Below are 18,291 nucleotides of genomic sequence, written 5' to 3' on the forward strand. Positions count from 1 at the left end.
CTGATTTGAAGTTTCACCGCATTCAAACTAGATAATAAAGAAATCCAACACGCAGTAATCCGCTGAAAGCTTTCATCTGGCTTTAACTCGCTCTTCTTCCTGCGACGGTCTCTTAAGTGCCAGGCAATTCCCTGAGCAGCGGTCCCTATGAACATAACACCAAGAGACAGCGGTGTCCAGCAAACTGCTGGATCAGAGTTCAGCACAGCATCAGCTCTGGGCTCTGGAGGGACGTAAGTCACAGCATTAAAGTGTTTTTTGCTTATACAAGAGAATTGCTAGACAGGCTCCACTTTGCCAAAAAAAAGTAATCAAGCGATGCTAAAAGTGCTTAGAACAGCAGAAGAGATGGAATCATGCGTTACACAACTGCTTTAAGGGCATTCCCATAGGGACAGGAAATCCAAGAGGAACAGCAGAATGCTCACTGCAGTCCTGCGGAACTGAGCCTAGAGCAGCTGTCAGCTCTGCAGAAAACTAAATTACAGTGTGTTCTTCTTCTGACCAGGACATGAACTAAGTGGCTGGTAGTCCCATCTAACAAGGAGGACACCTCTTTTACCTACAGTGTCATACTGCAGCTCGGATAAAAGCACTTTAAGAAGAGAGAGAAAATATTTGTCCGTAAGAGAAAATTGAGAGCCAGCACAATGAAGTGGGAAAAATGTTAACAGTTTACCAAGCTTGATTAGAACGCTGAGCAGAACTGTTAGAGTCTTCAGCCATCATCAGGATGGGTTTAAAGAGAACAAATCTAAGCTTGACCACTTTTAGACTACAGAGTATTGTACACACGGACCACTCTCCTGTGCATCTAAATGGATTGAAAAGCCACTAGATTATGAAGCAGAAGTACATCAGTGACCAATAATATCATGATATAAGCATGAACTCTGATATATATAATAGCTATGTTTAAATGTTGTTTCACCACTTATCTACAAACTACAGAGATATTATAGACTGCACTCTTTTGTTCCCATAAGGAAGCCCAGCCTTCCTGATGGGTTTCTCTAGTGCCAGTGCTGGGTACTATGACAGTTTTTTCTTCACCTATTTAGATACTTCTTTCTCTGCGTGAGGCTCCTCTTCTCTCTGTGAGACTCTAGCAGCTTCAGCCACCTCTAGGAAGAAAAACGCAATAATCCAGGAGTGTGTTTATTAAGTTCACTAAAGCTAATTAAAGAAAAACGGCCCAGAAAATAATACAGTTTTCAGTTCCATGCATTTATGTGACTTCACATAAAATTCAACAATTTTAAAAATATTTTTTTGTTAAAATAGAAATTCAATAATTTCTAGTTATTAACTAGTCTGTTCGCTTTGAATGAATGCAGCTGTTAAATCTTCTTAGAAATAGGTATATAATATAAAATGATAAATTCATGTATCAAGGGCCCTGGTTGGTCTCAGTAGGTGTCATTTTTGTTACTTCAGATAATGTAACAGGATCTGTGTTGCTGGGACCCTTGATTTTTAGGGAAATGCTCATGCCATCTGCTGGGAAGTTTCGAAATTTGCCAAGAATTTTTTCACTAATATTTTATTTTACTGGCTTTTAGATGTTGAATATTTACACCAGTTGTTTTGTTATTTTTCTTTTTTGAGATCTATGGGTATATGTAACATAGCTCAAAGGTACTTAAGGAGTTCTGCTAAGTAATTGCACCTGTTTCTATGGCAAGAAGTTGATGATGATGAAAGTGATGTGAACTTAACCCTCTTGAGGGAAGCACTGTCTGAGTTTAACTTAGTTTTCACTCAGACATACAAAGTTAGTAAAGGTTTTCTGAAATGGCAAAGCTAACATAGTTCTCTGACCTGTAGTTTGAAAATAACACAAGGAAGGTGAGTACCATGCAAGCATATCCAACAAAACTGCTTGTTACAGCAACAACAATTAGTGTTAGATCATACTGAGTATGGTCTGTTGCCACGTACTAAGTGAGAGACATAAAAATGCATGTTGAATAAACATTGCTAGCTGAGCTTAATAACCTGTAGAAGAAATATTGTCCTGTCAAGCAGTTATTATAAGATATGAGATCAATCTAAATCAGATTGGAACAGGCAATTTTAATTTTAGTATTTTCGTGGAGTTTTTTCTCCTTACAGCCTTTCAAGTTTTGTTAATGTGTTTTGATTGAGTAAACAAGCACAGAGTTTGTTTTTTTGTTGTTAGTACAATGGAACATGAATGACAGGGATTTGCTTGCTCTAAAGGGTTCTGAGAAATTGCAGCAAAATGCTGCAGCTCAGCCTAAGTACATCTACATGATTCTCAAATATCTCTAGGGACGCTGACTCCACTGCCTCTCTAGAAGACATTTTTCAAGTTCTCTGGTGCAACTTGAAGCTGTTCCCTCTCATCCTATCACTGTTACCTGGGAGAAAAAGCTGACCCCCACCTTTCCACAACTTCCTTTCAGGTCGTAAAGAGCTATACGGTCCCTCTTGAGCCTCCTCTTATCCAAACTGAACAATCCCAGCTCCCTCAGCTGCCACCTGTAGGACTTATGCTCCAGATCCCTTACCAGTTTCGTTGCCCTTCTCTGGATGCACTCCAGGGCCTCACTTTTCTGTAGTGAGGGATACAAAACTGAATACAGCACTTCAAGGTGCGGTCTCACCAGAGCTGAGTACGGGGGGATGACCTTCCTCTTGCTGCTCATTGTGCTATTTCTGATACAAGCCAGGATGCCATTGACCTTCTTGGCCACCTGGGCACTGTCAGCTCCTGTTCAGCTGAGCACTGACCAACACCTCCTGCATTCTTTTTCTCCACACAGCTTTCCAGCCACTCTGCCCCCAACCTGTAGCATTACATGGGGTTGTTGTGGCCAAAGTGCAGGACCAGGCACTTGGTCTTCTTGAACTTCATCCCATTGGTCTCAGCCCATCAATCCAGCCCCTCAGAGTCCCTTTGTAGAGCCTGCAAGTGGAATCCATGAGAGGAGAAAATAATGTCCTGAAAGTTAACTGTTGCCCTCAGCCTTGCTTGGCTGAGATGGTACCACTGAACTTCATGCCACCGACTGCAGGGCTGAGCTTGGGTTCTGCTGTGCAGCTGCTGCTGAAAGGAAACACTGCTGCAGCAGGCCTGCTGCTGCCACAAAGCTGTAACTGAAGCGCTCTGTCTGCTGCTGCTGGCAAAACAGGCCAAGATGTGGCTGCAGCAAGGCTGCAATAAGCAGCGACATGTCAGTGACTCCTGGCAGGAAGCTGAGGATTACAGAAACTGCGGTCTTCTCATTCTAAGATTGTAATTTTGATTTTCAGATGGTGGCATTAAACTGCAGTGGAAAGGACAAGCGTTTCCCTATCAGTTTACACTGGTAATGCATTATTAATGATGCAGAACTAGAGAGCTTAGCTGGAGGTCTTTGAGAAAGGTTTTCAGCAGTACTCCTAGAAGCTGGGTAGTTCAGATGCTGTTGAGTATTTTCCAAGTAAAATATAGTTTGATTAAAAATAAATAAAAAAATCGGTAGCTTTTTTTTTTTTCCAAGCAATTTGTTTGGAAGAATACTGCAAAGGAAAATATGGGCTTTGGATCTGGATATTATACTTGAGGCAGAGCTTTTTGTTATTATCATTTCTAATGTTGTAATATGTTTGCTGCTGCAACCAAAAACTTTGTTAAACAGGTTGGTGACGGAGGAAGACTCGTGCCAGTGCCCAGCCTCAGTGAAGCTGATAAGTACCAACCTCTCAGCCTTGTGATTAAGAAAAGAAAATGTTTGCTTTCGAAAAAATCTAAATTTGCTTCGACACCTTTCACATTAAAAGACATTCTTGAAGGGGAGAAAGAAATTTCTGCAGGTAAGTTTTCTATTTATCTTCTAAGCAGAAAAATGCATGTTTTCCTGTTATTACATGCCAGTCCTGTTATTACATGCCAGTGGTTGTGGTTTCATCTGTATAGATAACATAATGGTTCTTCAGTACACGTGTAATAAAATTATTTTGCTTAGTCATTTAATAAATATTTAGGAAAAAAAGTGTGAGTTAGGCTGGTTAAAAAAGAAAAGACTTTCAGGAAAAAAAAAAAGTTATATTAAAAAAAAACCTATTTTTTAACAGATCCTATTGAGCCTCGTGGGTTGTTTCTTTTTCTCACAAATCGCAATAGATATATTGATGTATATTGACTATTTGCTACTTAATATTTACTTTTAATTTTCACCATGGTCTGGTGACTCATTTGAATATGTAGCACTGACGTAAGCTTGGCAGCTGTTTCATCTTAGTGATGCCATGTGTTGAACTGTGCTCTGAATAAGCAGAAACAATTGGCAACAGCAATCTAACAAGTAATAGGTTTTCTATAAGCTTTTTTTTCCCCACGTTTGTAATATTTTTCTCACATTTAAAGAGTTTAACTGTGTTTGTCTTTTCAGTGCAAAATCAGAAAGTTTTAAATTTCCTTGAGAAGTAGAAGGTGTAAAAATTGAGCTATACTGCATGCATTTTCTTTTACATTCCTTTAAAGAGTCTGGGCAATTTATAGCTGCATATGTTTTCTCAAAAGAATTTAATTGCTTAATTTTATTTATTTTTTAAGCATGTTTTAATAAAGGTATTAATTGCACAACAAATACGTGAACTAAAAACTCTACTAAGAAAAAAAAGTATGTGCACAGGAAGACAGAAATGTTTGCATCCTGCAATCACTTCTCTGTGGGGTCAGCAGACAAGGTGAAGAAAATCCCACTCATCTTGCATTCAGGACAAGTCCGCTAGCTTGTCCTGAATGAAAAAAAAAAAAAAAAAAGTTTAAAAATTCTCATTTAAGAAGTCAGAGGAAAAAGTTGCAAAATCTCATTACAAAGTCTTTTGTGTAAAGGTTAGATGTCATATGGAGAAGGTATTGTCCTTTAATGTGAACAAAGAACTGTAATTGAATTTCTTTTTTTTATGTGACAAATACAAGCATTGTAATCTTTTCAGCATTATGAAAAATACATGAAGTTTTTTTGTTAAAAGATACAGACAAACAGCATTAATTCTAATGTCATTTTATCCTAAAAGCTCCAAAGAATAAGAAAAAAATAATTGAATGTCTAATCCCCTGATCTATCTGCCCTGTTTGTATTAATTTGGCAGGCAACCAATGTGTTCTAATAGTTTTCTGTTAGTGTAATGGAAACATGTTTAAGGTTATAAAGAAAGCATAAAAATGCTTTGGTACCTCTCCTGTTGTTGTGTAATAGATTACCAGAAATGTTTGAATGAATTAGAATTAATCTGTTGTCGTCCTTCAAATTAAACTGGTACTCTCCAAAATCAGTAGGGACACGTGGTAACATGACAAGATTTTCTAGGCAACAGCTAAAAGTCAAAATTAATGTTACTGGCAGACCTGTGTTGTGAAACTGAAAATCAATGTGAGGTTAACTTGTTTTACATCTAGAAATTTTCAGAACTCCCTAAAGTTATTTTACGTAAGATATATGTAAATGTAACTCCAAAAAACATAAAAAAACTCAAAAAGTTCTACAAGTCAGAAAGGAGAAAAAATTGCCTGTGTATAACAAGTCTTTCTTATGAGTTGTTGGGTACCAGCACATGATGTGTGTATCAGCCATGTTATCTTTCTCTTTATTCCTAATTTTCACATTGTATGCAGTCTTCACTATGTCATTTTCTTTGTGTTTCAGAGCCTTTGCACTCACTGCACTCAGAACACACAGATTATCTGTTTATCTGTCTCTCACGACATAAGAGAATAATGATAAACACAGAAATGTAGAAATAGCCCTAATCATAATTTCAAGCTTAGGCATATCCGATGTGGGAGTATGGACACAGTTCTGCAAATAAGAAGTAGAGAGATGCCTGAGTTCCTGCACACTCTTTCCATTAGTCATCAGTAGTAACACTGATAAATAAGCACACCACACAGCTGTGAATTTTTCATCAGAATAGCGGAGTACGAACAGTACACTTTATTCTCTTCTTCACATTTATTTTATATAATTTTCAAATAATTAAAATATTCTGTTAAAAGAATATAATGCTTTGTAAAAATACTGTGCTCAGATCTTCATCACAAAATAGTTATCTTCTTTTACTCAGGTGTTTCGTCCTACCAGTTGCTCAACTATGAAGACAAATCAGATGTTTCGCTCAATGGTAGAAGAGGAAATCAGATAATCAATGATGTTGGTTTTGATGTTGCTGGATCAGATTCTATTGCCTTTAAAGCTTCATTTGGCATAGTGACCAAACACGAGGTTGAAGTACCGACACTACTTAAAGAACTTACTACAAGGTTGTGTCACTTATTTTTGTTCTGCAATAATATTTCATACAATTAGGTTGCTTCTCTGAAGAAAATGTATTAATACAGAAATTGTTAGATTTTTATTGTTTTTATGCAATCCGTAGTAGTCAAAATCAAATGTTTTCCAAGTTCCTTAACTATCTGTCTAATGAGTCTCAAGTTCACCACTTCAATTAGATGCATGACCTCCTGTATAACACAAGCATATAATTTATCTGAATTAATTATTTTTTTAATTATAGTGCATCTTTCAGGAAAAAAAAAAAGAATTATAGTAAGGAAGAGTCCACCAAAGACTCAATGTTATTCCACAGTATTGCAAATTTGAAATTGACTTCAAATGACATTAGCCATCTTCTGCTTTTGGAAGTAGGTTGATTGGTATGTTGTTGTCTGATGAACTAAAGAGATGTATGTTGCCAAAATTATTTCCAGTGTAAATAATTCAAGATTTTATTAGGTTATTCCCCAAACTTTTATTTAAAAAAGAAAATAGATCTATTTGATTCAGTTTTTAATAATCTTCTGCCAGACTCCTATAAATGTAGTCCTTTTCTCCAAAACTTCTGTTAGTTCTTAACACTGATAATGCACTCAGTGGTACTTTAGTGTTGGCACAAATGGGACTTTTTCTAGGTGATCATCTCCAGTTTATATTTCAGTGATTGTCCCTTGGCCACAGTGTCATCCCAGTGAATCCCAATATGCAACCCAGTAAAGTATTCACTATGCTTGGTGTGACATTTGGTGTTTTCAAAGATGCTTGTTTCCTAGTAGTTATTTACCAAGCAATGCATGTTATTTGGTATTCATAACCTCTCTTATTCTGTACCTAGCTGCTGCCATAACTTGAGCTGGGGTTAGTGAGAGAAATTGTTAATAGTCTTCCAATAAAAATATAAGACTAAGAGCTACACCTTTGGAGATTCTCTTACAAAAAAACATTTGATGATCGTTCTGTATTTATAGTTTATGTATTATGTTGTAGTTATGGTTCATACCTATTAGTTAGCTAGTTTTTAATTCATTTAGCATATGCCAGATTCTATAGGTATCATTTTAAATTTCACTATCATAAGCTTTTATAGAAGCCCTAAGATAGAGCATTAAAACTATTACTTGTAACTAGATTTAAAAAAGATGATTATAATTAATATGAGTAGCATTATATCAACTTAAAAAAAAAAAAAAGCTATTAATCAAGGTGTGTTGACACCTCCTTAACATCAGTAAGTACAGCATCAGCCTTGAAATTTTCCAAGATATCCCGTGCAACTTAACACTTGTATGTTATTGGCTTTCTTTGAATCTTCTGGTGATTTTGTTTCCAGAGACTGAAAATCAACATAATGAACATGAAGTTCCCAGAAACCTTCTCAGTCAACTGTTTTATAGCAATGAGACAGAAGTTATGGTGATTTTTTTTTACTGACTTAAAGTTCCTAATTATGCAATAAGCTTTGTTAAATGCTAATAATCTCTGAATTTCCTCTTTGTCTCTCGTTTGATTTTAGAAAAATAAACTTTGATCATTGTCTAGTCCATCAAACAAGGAAAAGTAGGATGGAGATTCTGTGTGTAGTCATGGAAAGCATTAGGACAACAAGGCAGTGCTCATTAACTGTTCATACTGGGATGCGTGGAGAGACTATGAGGGTAAGTATGTTTGACAATTTAAGTGAAAAGTCAAACAACAAGCTCATTTTTATAGATTGTTTGGCTGAATTTGACTGTATTTTTACTGAAATAAACTCAGAAAATTCTGAAGAGAAATGAGGTTTCTTGCACTGATATAAAGTGAATGAGAACTTGGATTTTTTTAATTCACATTTCTTACGTGAGGAATGGGAAAAGCATGGAAGGATAGATAGACAATGAGCCGTTTCTCTGGGTGATGTCTTGGCAAAAATTTGGAAATTCCTTCTTTTTAGTTTGAATGTTTGAGAAACATATAACCTATCCTTCCTTACTGGATTGATCTTCTATAGCTCATTACAACTTCGGGTTGTGACTGTTTCAAGAGTTGGCTCTTACTCCCTGCCCAATTTCTCCCTCCCTCCTCCCCTCTCTCATCTATACATTTGAATAATTGAACTTTCAAGTCTTCTGAAGTTTGCCTTTTTTAAATCATTCACATGATTTTCAAAAACTAATGCGAATTAGATTACTGTCTTTGTATAAATATAACTTTTTTTTTTTTTTTTCAATCAAAAACCTTTATTTGTGAAATTTGATCCTCAAAGATTTCTCCTGGTAATATAATTTTCACTATGTACATTTAAGGTATTATTTTGCTTAGTTTTTCATTTTGATTTTTTTTTCTTTTGATGATTTTCAAAATTATAGTTTCACATAATTGAAGACCAAAATAATAAAGGACGGGACAAAGCCATTGTTTTCCCTGCACATACAACAATTGCTTTTAGTGTATTTGAACTTTATATTCGTTTGGATGGAAATTTTGGTAAGTCACTTGTATTACAATTAGTGTCATTACTGCAACTATTTATAGTAGTTTTACTTTCTAATACAGTTTCCTTGCTCTTGATATGCAGAAGCCCAGTTCCATAAAGTGGATATGCTTTAATTTTATGCACACAAGTAGTCTGACTTTCTAAGGAAGCAATTACTTAAAAGATAAACAAGGTAGTTACAGAAAAACAGTTTGTCATGGAAAAATTTCTAAAAAATAATATAACTTTATTATTATGATGATTTTTCCTTCTCACAGTGCTTCATTAGCAAGGAGCAAAATATCACTTGCTTTCTAGCCTTTAAAGACTATCTGATCACTTTTGCATAAAATGGGAAAGTAAGAGACCTAAACAAAAATGAATGTGCATGACTTTTAAATGAAATGAGGAATTTTGTTGTTGTTCTTGGGTATTTAAGTTCAGTTGGATACATTATTATGTATATGCCTAACTGAAGATACAAATCACAATTACTGAAAACAAATGCAAAAAATGTATGCAGCTCCAGTAAGTTTTTCTCATTTTTAGGGAGCTTGTGTTTATGTTATTGACACTGAAGCGTAGCCTGTAATGGTAGAAATGTTGTTTCAAATAAATCATAAATTCAATTTTAGGATTTGATCTAATACGTGATAATACCACATAATGTTAGATAATGTTTCAAACACCAGATTTACCTGTACATAAATACCAGGATCTCTGCAGGAGTCACAAGGCTGTTTCAGGAATTGCTTGACTCTGATTAAGATTGTGGCTTTCTTTAAATAGCAAGATAAAAGATTAGGGAAGCGATCTGTACCAGCAGTATCTGCTTTTGAAGTTGTAAGTATCTTTTAGCATATACAGCTTTTACATTTCAAGATAGAAACTCTGCATTTTAAAGCACTTTTTTAATGAGCTGTGAAATACCTCTGCCATTTTGTAAAAACTTCAAATACAATCCCAACTGTGCATAGTTACCTAATTAAAAGTATGAGGTAATACAATACAGTAGTTCCTTACATTCGCTTCTGTAAATCTCAATATAATTTTCCAATTTTTAAGTGTCGTATTTTACCTTTATGCAATGGTAGAAACGTGCAAAAATAATGTTCTTGCTGAAGTTGGGGAAATGATGAATTAATTAGGAGGGTATTTGTATCTGCGTAATTACAAAGAATTATCAGTTGCGGTTTGGCTTTTTCAGTTTCATGCAGTCAGTTATCCATATATTTTACTTCTGAGGTTTTCTCTCAATTTATGGATGAAAACTAAGGTGATACTTTGAATTTAAAAAATCACTTTTGTCAGCTGATTCTGCATTGGAAGAGAGAAACTCACAGCCTCACTTAGAATTCTTACTTTTAGTTTCAAATGAGAGATCTCTGTAAGGAGATGTTTTTTCTTCAGGAGATTCATTAATTGGCTATCTTAACTCCTTAAAACATACAGAAACTCTGAGAATGTAAGTTGGATGCCACCAACATGCTAAAATTTCCACTAACCCTGTATCACTTGATTCTGTGCTATTACAGTGTACAGATTTGTATTAGGAATTAGGTTACTAGCAATTAACAATAGCACGTATGAATTTAATCCCGCTAACTTTATCAACCTATTATAGATTAAGAAAAGAATATTAAATTGTGTTGTGCAGCTTTGCTATTGCATTCTTCTAAAAGCTTACATTTAATTTTTACAGAACTGTGCGTGACTCCAATTGCAAAGGGGGGATTTGAAAAAGAAAAATCTGGATCATCTTCAATGAACAAATTAAGGAGATTAAAGCATAATCTCTTTCATCGAAGTATGTCTTTTGATAATGAATGAAAAGTGTATTTTTGGTTTTAGTTTGTAAGATGGACATTTAAATAGGAAAATTTTTATGCAAATTATACCTAATAAATTCCTTCCAAACAGAAATGATTTTCAAATGCTTAAATTTATACAATCTTTTTTGTAAATTTACGGTATTGCTGTTCATTAAAACTAAAGATCTTAATTTATGGCTGATGATAAAGTAATAATCTGTTAGGATTAATCTTATTTCATATGTTCACAATTTACATGGAGTATCCAAGTCATATTCTATAAATAATATTTCAGCTTTATGACAAAGTTTAAGTATAAAGCAATATTAATTTAAATATTAGAATGTACTCTTTAGGCTGCATCATCACGTGACAGGGATATTGGCAAGAGACCACTGTAGTTCTCTTTTCTTGTTCTGATGTGAACACAACCACCAAAAATAGTATCACTGTATGTGGGCTGATTTCTTTTGCATACCTCTGACTCTATGCTACTCAAGTTTGGGAACTTCTTGTAGTCAGTGTAAAGCAAGATCCTCTACTTTTAACAAACCTTGGTCTAAGTATTAAGGAAGGTTGCAAATCTGAAAACGAAGAGCACCAGACACATCCTTCTAAGGGCTGCTCTTTACAGATGTTCTTGCTCTATTGTATTCCATTCTTGATCAAAGAGCTCGTATATGGCCTAAACCTTCAGTTGTGTTTCAGTCTACCCAAAGGGAACCAATCTTCAGTGGGTATGATACACCTCACTCTCTGTAGCTGCCTAGAAGTTGGTTATCCAACCTAAACTCATTGCTCCCTGAAAAAGAGAGAAGAAAGATACGTAGTTTTCAAAGCGACTTTCTTCTGGGATGTCTGGATGCTCAGAAATTTGCTAGGAGGTCAGCATGGAAAAAAAACGGACAGAAACAGAATAAACAATTTTAAAAAATAAATTCAGGAACAAAAATAAAAATGCTAAAGTATGCAGCTGTGTAGTAATTGGCACTTATTTTTCACAATCTTGTATCATGACCTTAACTTCTAGAATCATTTGTAAATAAACATTTCTATTATGCAAGTCATATATAAAAAAAATCTAGTTTCTGCCAGTGTCTTTTGTGAAATTAAAGGAAAGTTTTCACCACCCAAGGCTTTCGATGGAAAGTGATTTATGGTGCAGCTGTTTAGAATGGATTCATGAATCAGTTGTTATTTCCGCTATTTGAATCACAAATTGTTTTGTAAACGCTTCATAATGTAATGACAAATTATTGGTGTTTTTTTTGTGTGCATTCTTTTTCAGATAAAAGAATAGTGAGTATCGTCCCTAGCTCTGATGGTTACTTGGAGGACCTTTTTACAGACTACTATGAGAAAGCTGCAAGCATGACTGATCTCTCTACAAGCTATCTCAGAGATGGGGCTCATGTCCGAATTAATTTACTTAATAACAACATCCCCAAAGGTCCTTGTGTCCTTTGTGGAATGGGAAGTTCTAAAAGAGAAACAGTCTATGGATGCCTAGAGTGCTCTTTTAATGGACATAAGTATGTACGACTGCATGCCGTGCCCTGTTTCGACCTCTGGCATAAAAGAGTGAAGTAACTGCTGTAGGTAAGTGCCTGTTGTTACCGACATGGGCATAACTGGGTGCCACAAAGTTTTCAGAGTTATTACATATGACTCAAATGGTTTAAATGCAAAATAGTGGAAGTGCAAAATATTTTATTACACTATTTTCAACTTATTTGCTTCACAATGATCTTAATTACTTGAAAATGTTCCAATGCATTCCCTGACATTCTGATTTTCATCTTTCTAGTACGTTCTCACTTCATTATCATAGTGAAAGATGTACTTTTAAAATGAATTTTAATAATGTCAAAATATATACTATAACTTACCTATAAATTTGTTTACACAAACTTGTTTTGAAGCCTCCAAATGTTGCCTTTATCTACACTGGCATATAATTGTAAAAGGAGAATATTTGTTAATAATTTAGTGTTCTCATGAATGTTTAATTGAAGTATCAGATTAAAAAACTGCTAAAACTTACTTAGCTCAGTCTAATGTTTCATTTACAAAAGGGAACTACTAAAACGGGATAGGAGTTTAATGTTAGGATGTCATTACTAAGAAGTACCAGCTAGCATACCTTTAGCGTTTGGATTTTAGGTTACAACTGCTCTTGACTTTCATTCAATTTATGTGTTCAGAAAAAAAAAATGTTTAACAGAGAAAGCTTAGGAAATTTGAGAAGATAACAGAACTAGATCCTTCCAGCTAGACTTTAGGCTGAAGTTTTTTTTTTAGTTCTAAATCAAAAGAAATAAACTGTTCTTCAGAGTATATACTCCAGGGGGCACTACACAACAGCGTCCAGTGCAGAGATAGGGAGAATGGTTGATTTGTGTATAGTTCAAGCTTTGCCATTGCTATGTTGAAACAGGAAAACAAAATTTGTACATTTTAGAACGATTTTAAGCATAAAGCCGTATGTGGAAGTTTTGTTTATTTGCCTGGGCTGTTATCTTCACTGTGTGTACACCTGATTCTTCCATGTTGAAATAAATGATAATTTTCCCTCAGTATAAAAGTATGATACACGAGTGTTATGATGACACCTGCATAAGCAGGTAGAATAACTGTATATAAACGATAGGAATATTGACTTTATTATATTAACTATGAGAGTACTGTATATTAACTATCACTGTTTCTTCTTTGTGTTTTTCTCCAAAGTGAGGGAAACTAGATGTCCAGATAAATACTTATGCTTATACAGGAGTACCTTCTATTCTCTTCCATCTCAAATAAAACATGGTATTATAAGTTTCTAACTTTTAGCCAGTTTATTGAGCGGTATTAGCAAATTTACTGTAGTCAAGGTTTAAAATCCCCTTAAAAATACTGTATATTCATAATGCCAAACTTCAACATAAAATAACTATAATATTGATTTTAAAAACATTTATATTTATATCTTGAAATTTCAATTCTCTTTCTTTTAAGGCTTTTTATAGATAATAGTGCTACAATGGCCTGGAAGCTATAGAACCCCTGCAGTTACCTTCCTGGGGTTCTGTTTTTCTGTTTGGACTTAGAAGTATTCATTAATAATTTTCTAAATATGGAACGATTATTTTTGACTGACAAGACAGAAACAATCATTTTGATCAGCAGTTTACACACTGACCAAGACCAGTAATCAATAGTGTAGACTAGGAAATGATACAGAAAAATATAACTACAGATCTTGATGTTTTCCAATTTTATTTATTTTGTAACATCTAAAACATTATTAGCTAAATGTTAAAAGTAGTATTTTACAGTCACCTTAGAAATAAAAAAGATGTCACTATAAAAAACAAACAAACAGCAAAATATTCTGTAACAAAGTATTACTTTGGATTTTTTATAATTTTTTGTCCATAAAACAGCCAAAGATTTTACAGGTAGCTAGAGTTCATCATGCTGGTAGACATTGTACTCCTTAGCTGATATGAAGCCATCTCCATCATGGTCATTCTTCTTAAATATATCAGCTAAAATTTCATCATGGACTGAGGGATGACGTTTTTTGCCATCTCTTGCAAATTCTTCTTTCAAATATTGGCTTATCTAAAAGGAAAAAAAAATAATCAACTATTGTGGCTTTTATACCAGAACTCAGCAGCTATCTTCAAGAATACTGGGGTATACGGGTGAGTAGCTGTGACTGCAGTGTAGGTATGTCTGAAGTTACTTTCCTACTATGTCTGGGACATACTAGTAGAGTAAAGCTTATGTCAGCATGACACTGCATAGTTTGTCTTAGCATACAAAAGCTTTCCACAATGAACTGCATCAAAGGCAGCTTGTTAAGGATAACATTATGATAAAAGTATCTCCAAAGTTTTATAAATACAATCCATTCAAAATTATATCAAATTACCTCGTGTTCAGAGAGCTTCTTGTCGCTGTCCTTATCTATTTGATGAAATGCTTCAACACTGCGAGGTCCCTTATTTACTGCATAAAGTTCAATCTCAAAGATAAGTGTTGCATTTGGTGGAATCTTGCCCTGTGCTATGAATAAAAGAAAAAGCACATTTAAGAAATCATAATGTATATTCAATGATCGCACATTTGGTAAATGTGCATGTAAATTTTCCTAGTTTTTCTTACAAAGGACAGTGTTAATATTCAGATTAAATGCTTGATTTAAATATTACATAGCTAGACTTATCAGTTCATGTTCTGGCATGACACTGGTTCAGCAGGTCATTGTGTTAGAGAAACTATTTGGGAGAGACTTGAAAACAATATACTTCCCTGAAAATTATATTGTTAATACCATATTTTCAAAAATGATGATGCAATCAACTTTGAGGAGTGATTCTGCATCATGGAAAAACAAGTATTTCTGTTCTCACTGTTTCATATACTGTCCTATGATGAGGCTTACTGAGAGATCAATTCTAAGATGTATGTATTAATTTAATATCTGCAATGTGATTTATAATATATGCATTATAGTACCAGACCAATGTTTTATGCATTTTCTGTCTGAAGAAATGAGCAGGTAATATCAGGTTTTACAAATTTACTATGAATTATACCTATGATTAAAGGACACTATGCAAAATAGTGAGTTAAATGTGCATCTCATCAGGAAGAAGCAATAGCACGTAATTCATCTGATTCACATTTGAACACCAAAACAACCCCCAAAAAACCTCACAACCGAAAAAGCCCTGAAGAACCACTGGGATATTTTCTCTGGTCCCTAGACAGAAACACCAAAACATGTTAGACAGTATTATTCCCGTGTCAAAGCATTTGCCTATAAAGATAGGGCACTGTATCATGCATCTGGCCAAAAAAAAAAAAAAGGAACTGAAACAGACCGGAATAAACAGATCAGGTCTGAAAGTAAAGCAAAAAAAGCTGCTACAAATCATGCAGTGTAATATTAAAATGTGAACGTGCAAGCTGCTTCTATTCATAGCCAAAGCTAGTGTGCATGACTTTTGACAGAATGTTGACTTGTGACCATAAACTGAACAAAAACTAAATGTACTTCGCTTATAAGAACAAGGCAAACAAAACTATTAGTTACACTTCTCATCTAAAATATCAATGTTAAAAATCAAAAGTTTTAAAGTTCAAAAGATTTTAATCTTAAAAGCCTGAACATGTAGAAGTTTTAAATATAACTGAATATATACCACTGTTTGTATACTACTTACCAAATAAAGATACAGTATCAGACTTCAGTGCCAGTATTTATGAATATACATACCAACAAAGGAAAGATATGTAAAGATTTAGAAAGCCACATGCATCTTTTCTAACTCAAGATTAGGCAGGCATCTTCCGCAACATGCAGGAATACGCTGAGACATAGGACAGGTATGTTGCAGAAACAGAACAGTTTCTTGATGTGCTACCTAGAACAAACAGTTAATGCTAGTATTAGATTAAAAGAATGTATTTTTATTTGTGTCAGTGTTTCTCCTTGTTGCAAGACTTGCTCATTAAACATTATGCTCAAGAGGTAAAAATTTGATCCTACTAAACTTCATTGACTACAGTGGAATTATATCAAACACAGAACTGATGCGTGAGATTCTAACACAGTAACATTTACCAAATGATTACTATACATCAGAAGTTGCATTTTCAAAATAACTAGTACACCCAAACCAGGCTGCATTTATTTTCAGATGAGTACTGAAACACTACATAAAAATGACTAGAAGTCTTTTTTTTATTTAAAATCATGAATTCAAATCAGATTTCATGCATTGTATTGATGCAATTATTAGGCTATGTGATGATGTTGTGCATTAACTATCCAGAATGTAAGCAATCTTTTAAACAAATGCTTTCCAGTTAAATTGATTCAGTGGTATGAACTGGATTACATTCTGTTTTGCTCAGAAGAATTCATTAAGAGGCTAAATCTAGTAGAGTTATATAACAGAAAATAAATATGAATAGAATATAATTTCAGGTTGGATCATAGGAAAAAATTCCTCTCAGAAAGAGTGGTGAGGCCTTGAACAGCTGCCCTGGTAAGTAGCAGTCTCTGCACAGATGTGGCACTGAGGGACATGAGTTAGTGGGCACGGTGGGTTGATGGCTGGACTAGATGATCCTAGTGGTCCTTTCCAGCCTTAATGATTTTATGGTAATATAGTAAGACAAAATGCATATATGAATCATGGAGATCTTCCTCTGGCTGTATGTTTTTGGTATTGTAGCAGCACTCACAAAACCAAGGCAGGCGGCATTGTACTGGGAATTCTGATGCAAAATGCAGAGCTTTGGTGGCAGTCTGTGAATAGGACTGCTTAAATCAAACAGGAATTAGTAAAATTAAGCCGTGCTGCAGTCACCTCAAGTGTTCTACAAAAATAATAAAGCACCAACTCTTAGTCATTTACAGTACAGTTTGTTCATTTGAAGGTAAATAAAACAGAGCAAAAAAAAAAATTTAGTTTTTAAACTTTTTTTTTTTTTACCATATCCTTGTTGTCCATATGCTAATGATGGAGGGATGACCACTTTCCGTTTTTCTCCAGGACACATATTCATCATAGCAATATCCAACCCCTTTATGACTTGTCCAACACCCAGAACGAACCATTTTGGATGACCATCATTTTGCGTCCGACTGTTAAAAAAATTGAGTGGATAACAACAAATTTAGCATTCGTATATATTTAAAAAATGACTTTAGGTTATCAGTCAGTGAAAGTGTGCATTACGTTATGAGATGATCTCTAAGGTTCCTTCCAACCCAAAGCCCTTCTATGATTTTATTATTAGAAGAACGTTTAGATAGTAATAACACCTTAAGTATAATACTATTTTTCTGCTACGCTTATAATTAAATGTGTAAGAGAGCTTTTGTGTTAAAAATATTCACTCCAATGGGGAAAAAAATGCAAGTAAAATGGTAGTTAAATGTAGGGTTATCTGTTTTTGGTTTCTTTTTTTTTTTTTTTTCCTTAAATAATAGTAGTGGAAGGATGAACTAAAGCTGGGTCATAATCTAGGCCACTGCCTGTACCATCTGTCAGGCAAAGGAGCCCGAAGGAAGGCCGGCTTCCCCGAGGCAGTTCGGGGCAAGGAGGAAAGCGCTCGCAGCTGCAGTCTCATCGTCGGCCTGGGCCGGGGCACCAAGCCCACCGTGCAGAAGCGTGCGGTGCAGGGAAATTTCTGCCCCAAACGGCTTATTTCCAGCAAAGCAGCAAGCGCCCGCCTCAGCGTGCTACCGCTTCCCCTCCGGCACACTCGGCACCGCAGAGGGATGAACGAGCCTGAGCGGAGGAGGAACGCCGCTGCCGGCCGCTCCGGTGCCCGCTGCTCGGGCAGGCCGCGCCACGTCCGCCGCCGCCGCCCCGCGCCCACCTGCAGTAGAACTTGGAGCCGTTGCTGGCCAGGAAGCCGTCGTAGTGCGCGTTCAGCAGGTCCCCCTTCTTGCTCTTGGGGCTGCAGCTGTCGGGGAGGTGCAGCACCTCTATCTTCACCTCCTCCTCGGCCCGCGCCGGCGCCGCCAGCAGGGCCAGCGCCGCGAGGAGCAAGCTCAGCCCGCGGCCCATCGCGTTCCGCCGGCGTGGCACTGCGACCGCGGCCGGAGGGGCGGAGCCTCCCGTGCGGGTGGGCGGGCCCAGGAAGCCAAACGGCCGTGGGGGAGCGGCCAGGGAGCCGCGCATGGGGAGCGCGGAGCGCCCCGCCGGCCGGGTGGCGCCGCCGGGGCCGC

The 18,291-nt window shown here is 36.0% G+C and overlaps 2 protein-coding genes across 2 annotated transcripts; one reads left to right on the forward strand and one right to left on the reverse strand.

Annotated features, from left to right (window-relative positions):
- The first annotated feature begins 3,611 nt into the window (after nucleotides 1-3,611).
- On the forward strand, nucleotides 3,612-13,692 carry PJVK (pejvakin). Its single transcript, XM_031601133.2, has 6 exons — nucleotides 3,612-3,822; nucleotides 6,079-6,274; nucleotides 7,801-7,942; nucleotides 8,633-8,750; nucleotides 10,442-10,546; nucleotides 11,839-13,692. The coding sequence occupies exons 1-6, from the start codon at nucleotides 3,612-3,614 to the stop codon at nucleotides 12,138-12,140; spliced, it is 1,074 nt and encodes a 357-aa protein (XP_031456993.1). The 3' UTR covers nucleotides 12,141-13,692.
- Nucleotides 13,693-13,788: 96 nt separating this feature from the next.
- FKBP7 (FKBP prolyl isomerase 7) lies at nucleotides 13,789-18,186 on the reverse strand. The gene is made up of 4 exons (XM_031601365.2): nucleotides 17,940-18,186; nucleotides 17,048-17,199; nucleotides 14,473-14,606; nucleotides 13,789-14,159 (listed from the first exon to the last, which is right to left on the reverse strand). The coding sequence occupies exons 1-4, from the start codon at nucleotides 18,128-18,130 to the stop codon at nucleotides 13,998-14,000; spliced, it is 639 nt and encodes a 212-aa protein (XP_031457225.2). The 5' UTR covers nucleotides 18,131-18,186; the 3' UTR covers nucleotides 13,789-13,997.
- Nucleotides 18,187-18,291: the final 105 nt, after the last annotated feature.

The sequence above is a fragment of the Phasianus colchicus genome, chromosome 7 (assembly GCF_987193195.1).
Source record: "Phasianus colchicus chromosome 7, bPhaCol1.hap1.1, whole genome shotgun sequence".
In the NCBI taxonomy this organism is placed as follows: domain Eukaryota; kingdom Metazoa; phylum Chordata; class Aves; order Galliformes; family Phasianidae; genus Phasianus; species Phasianus colchicus.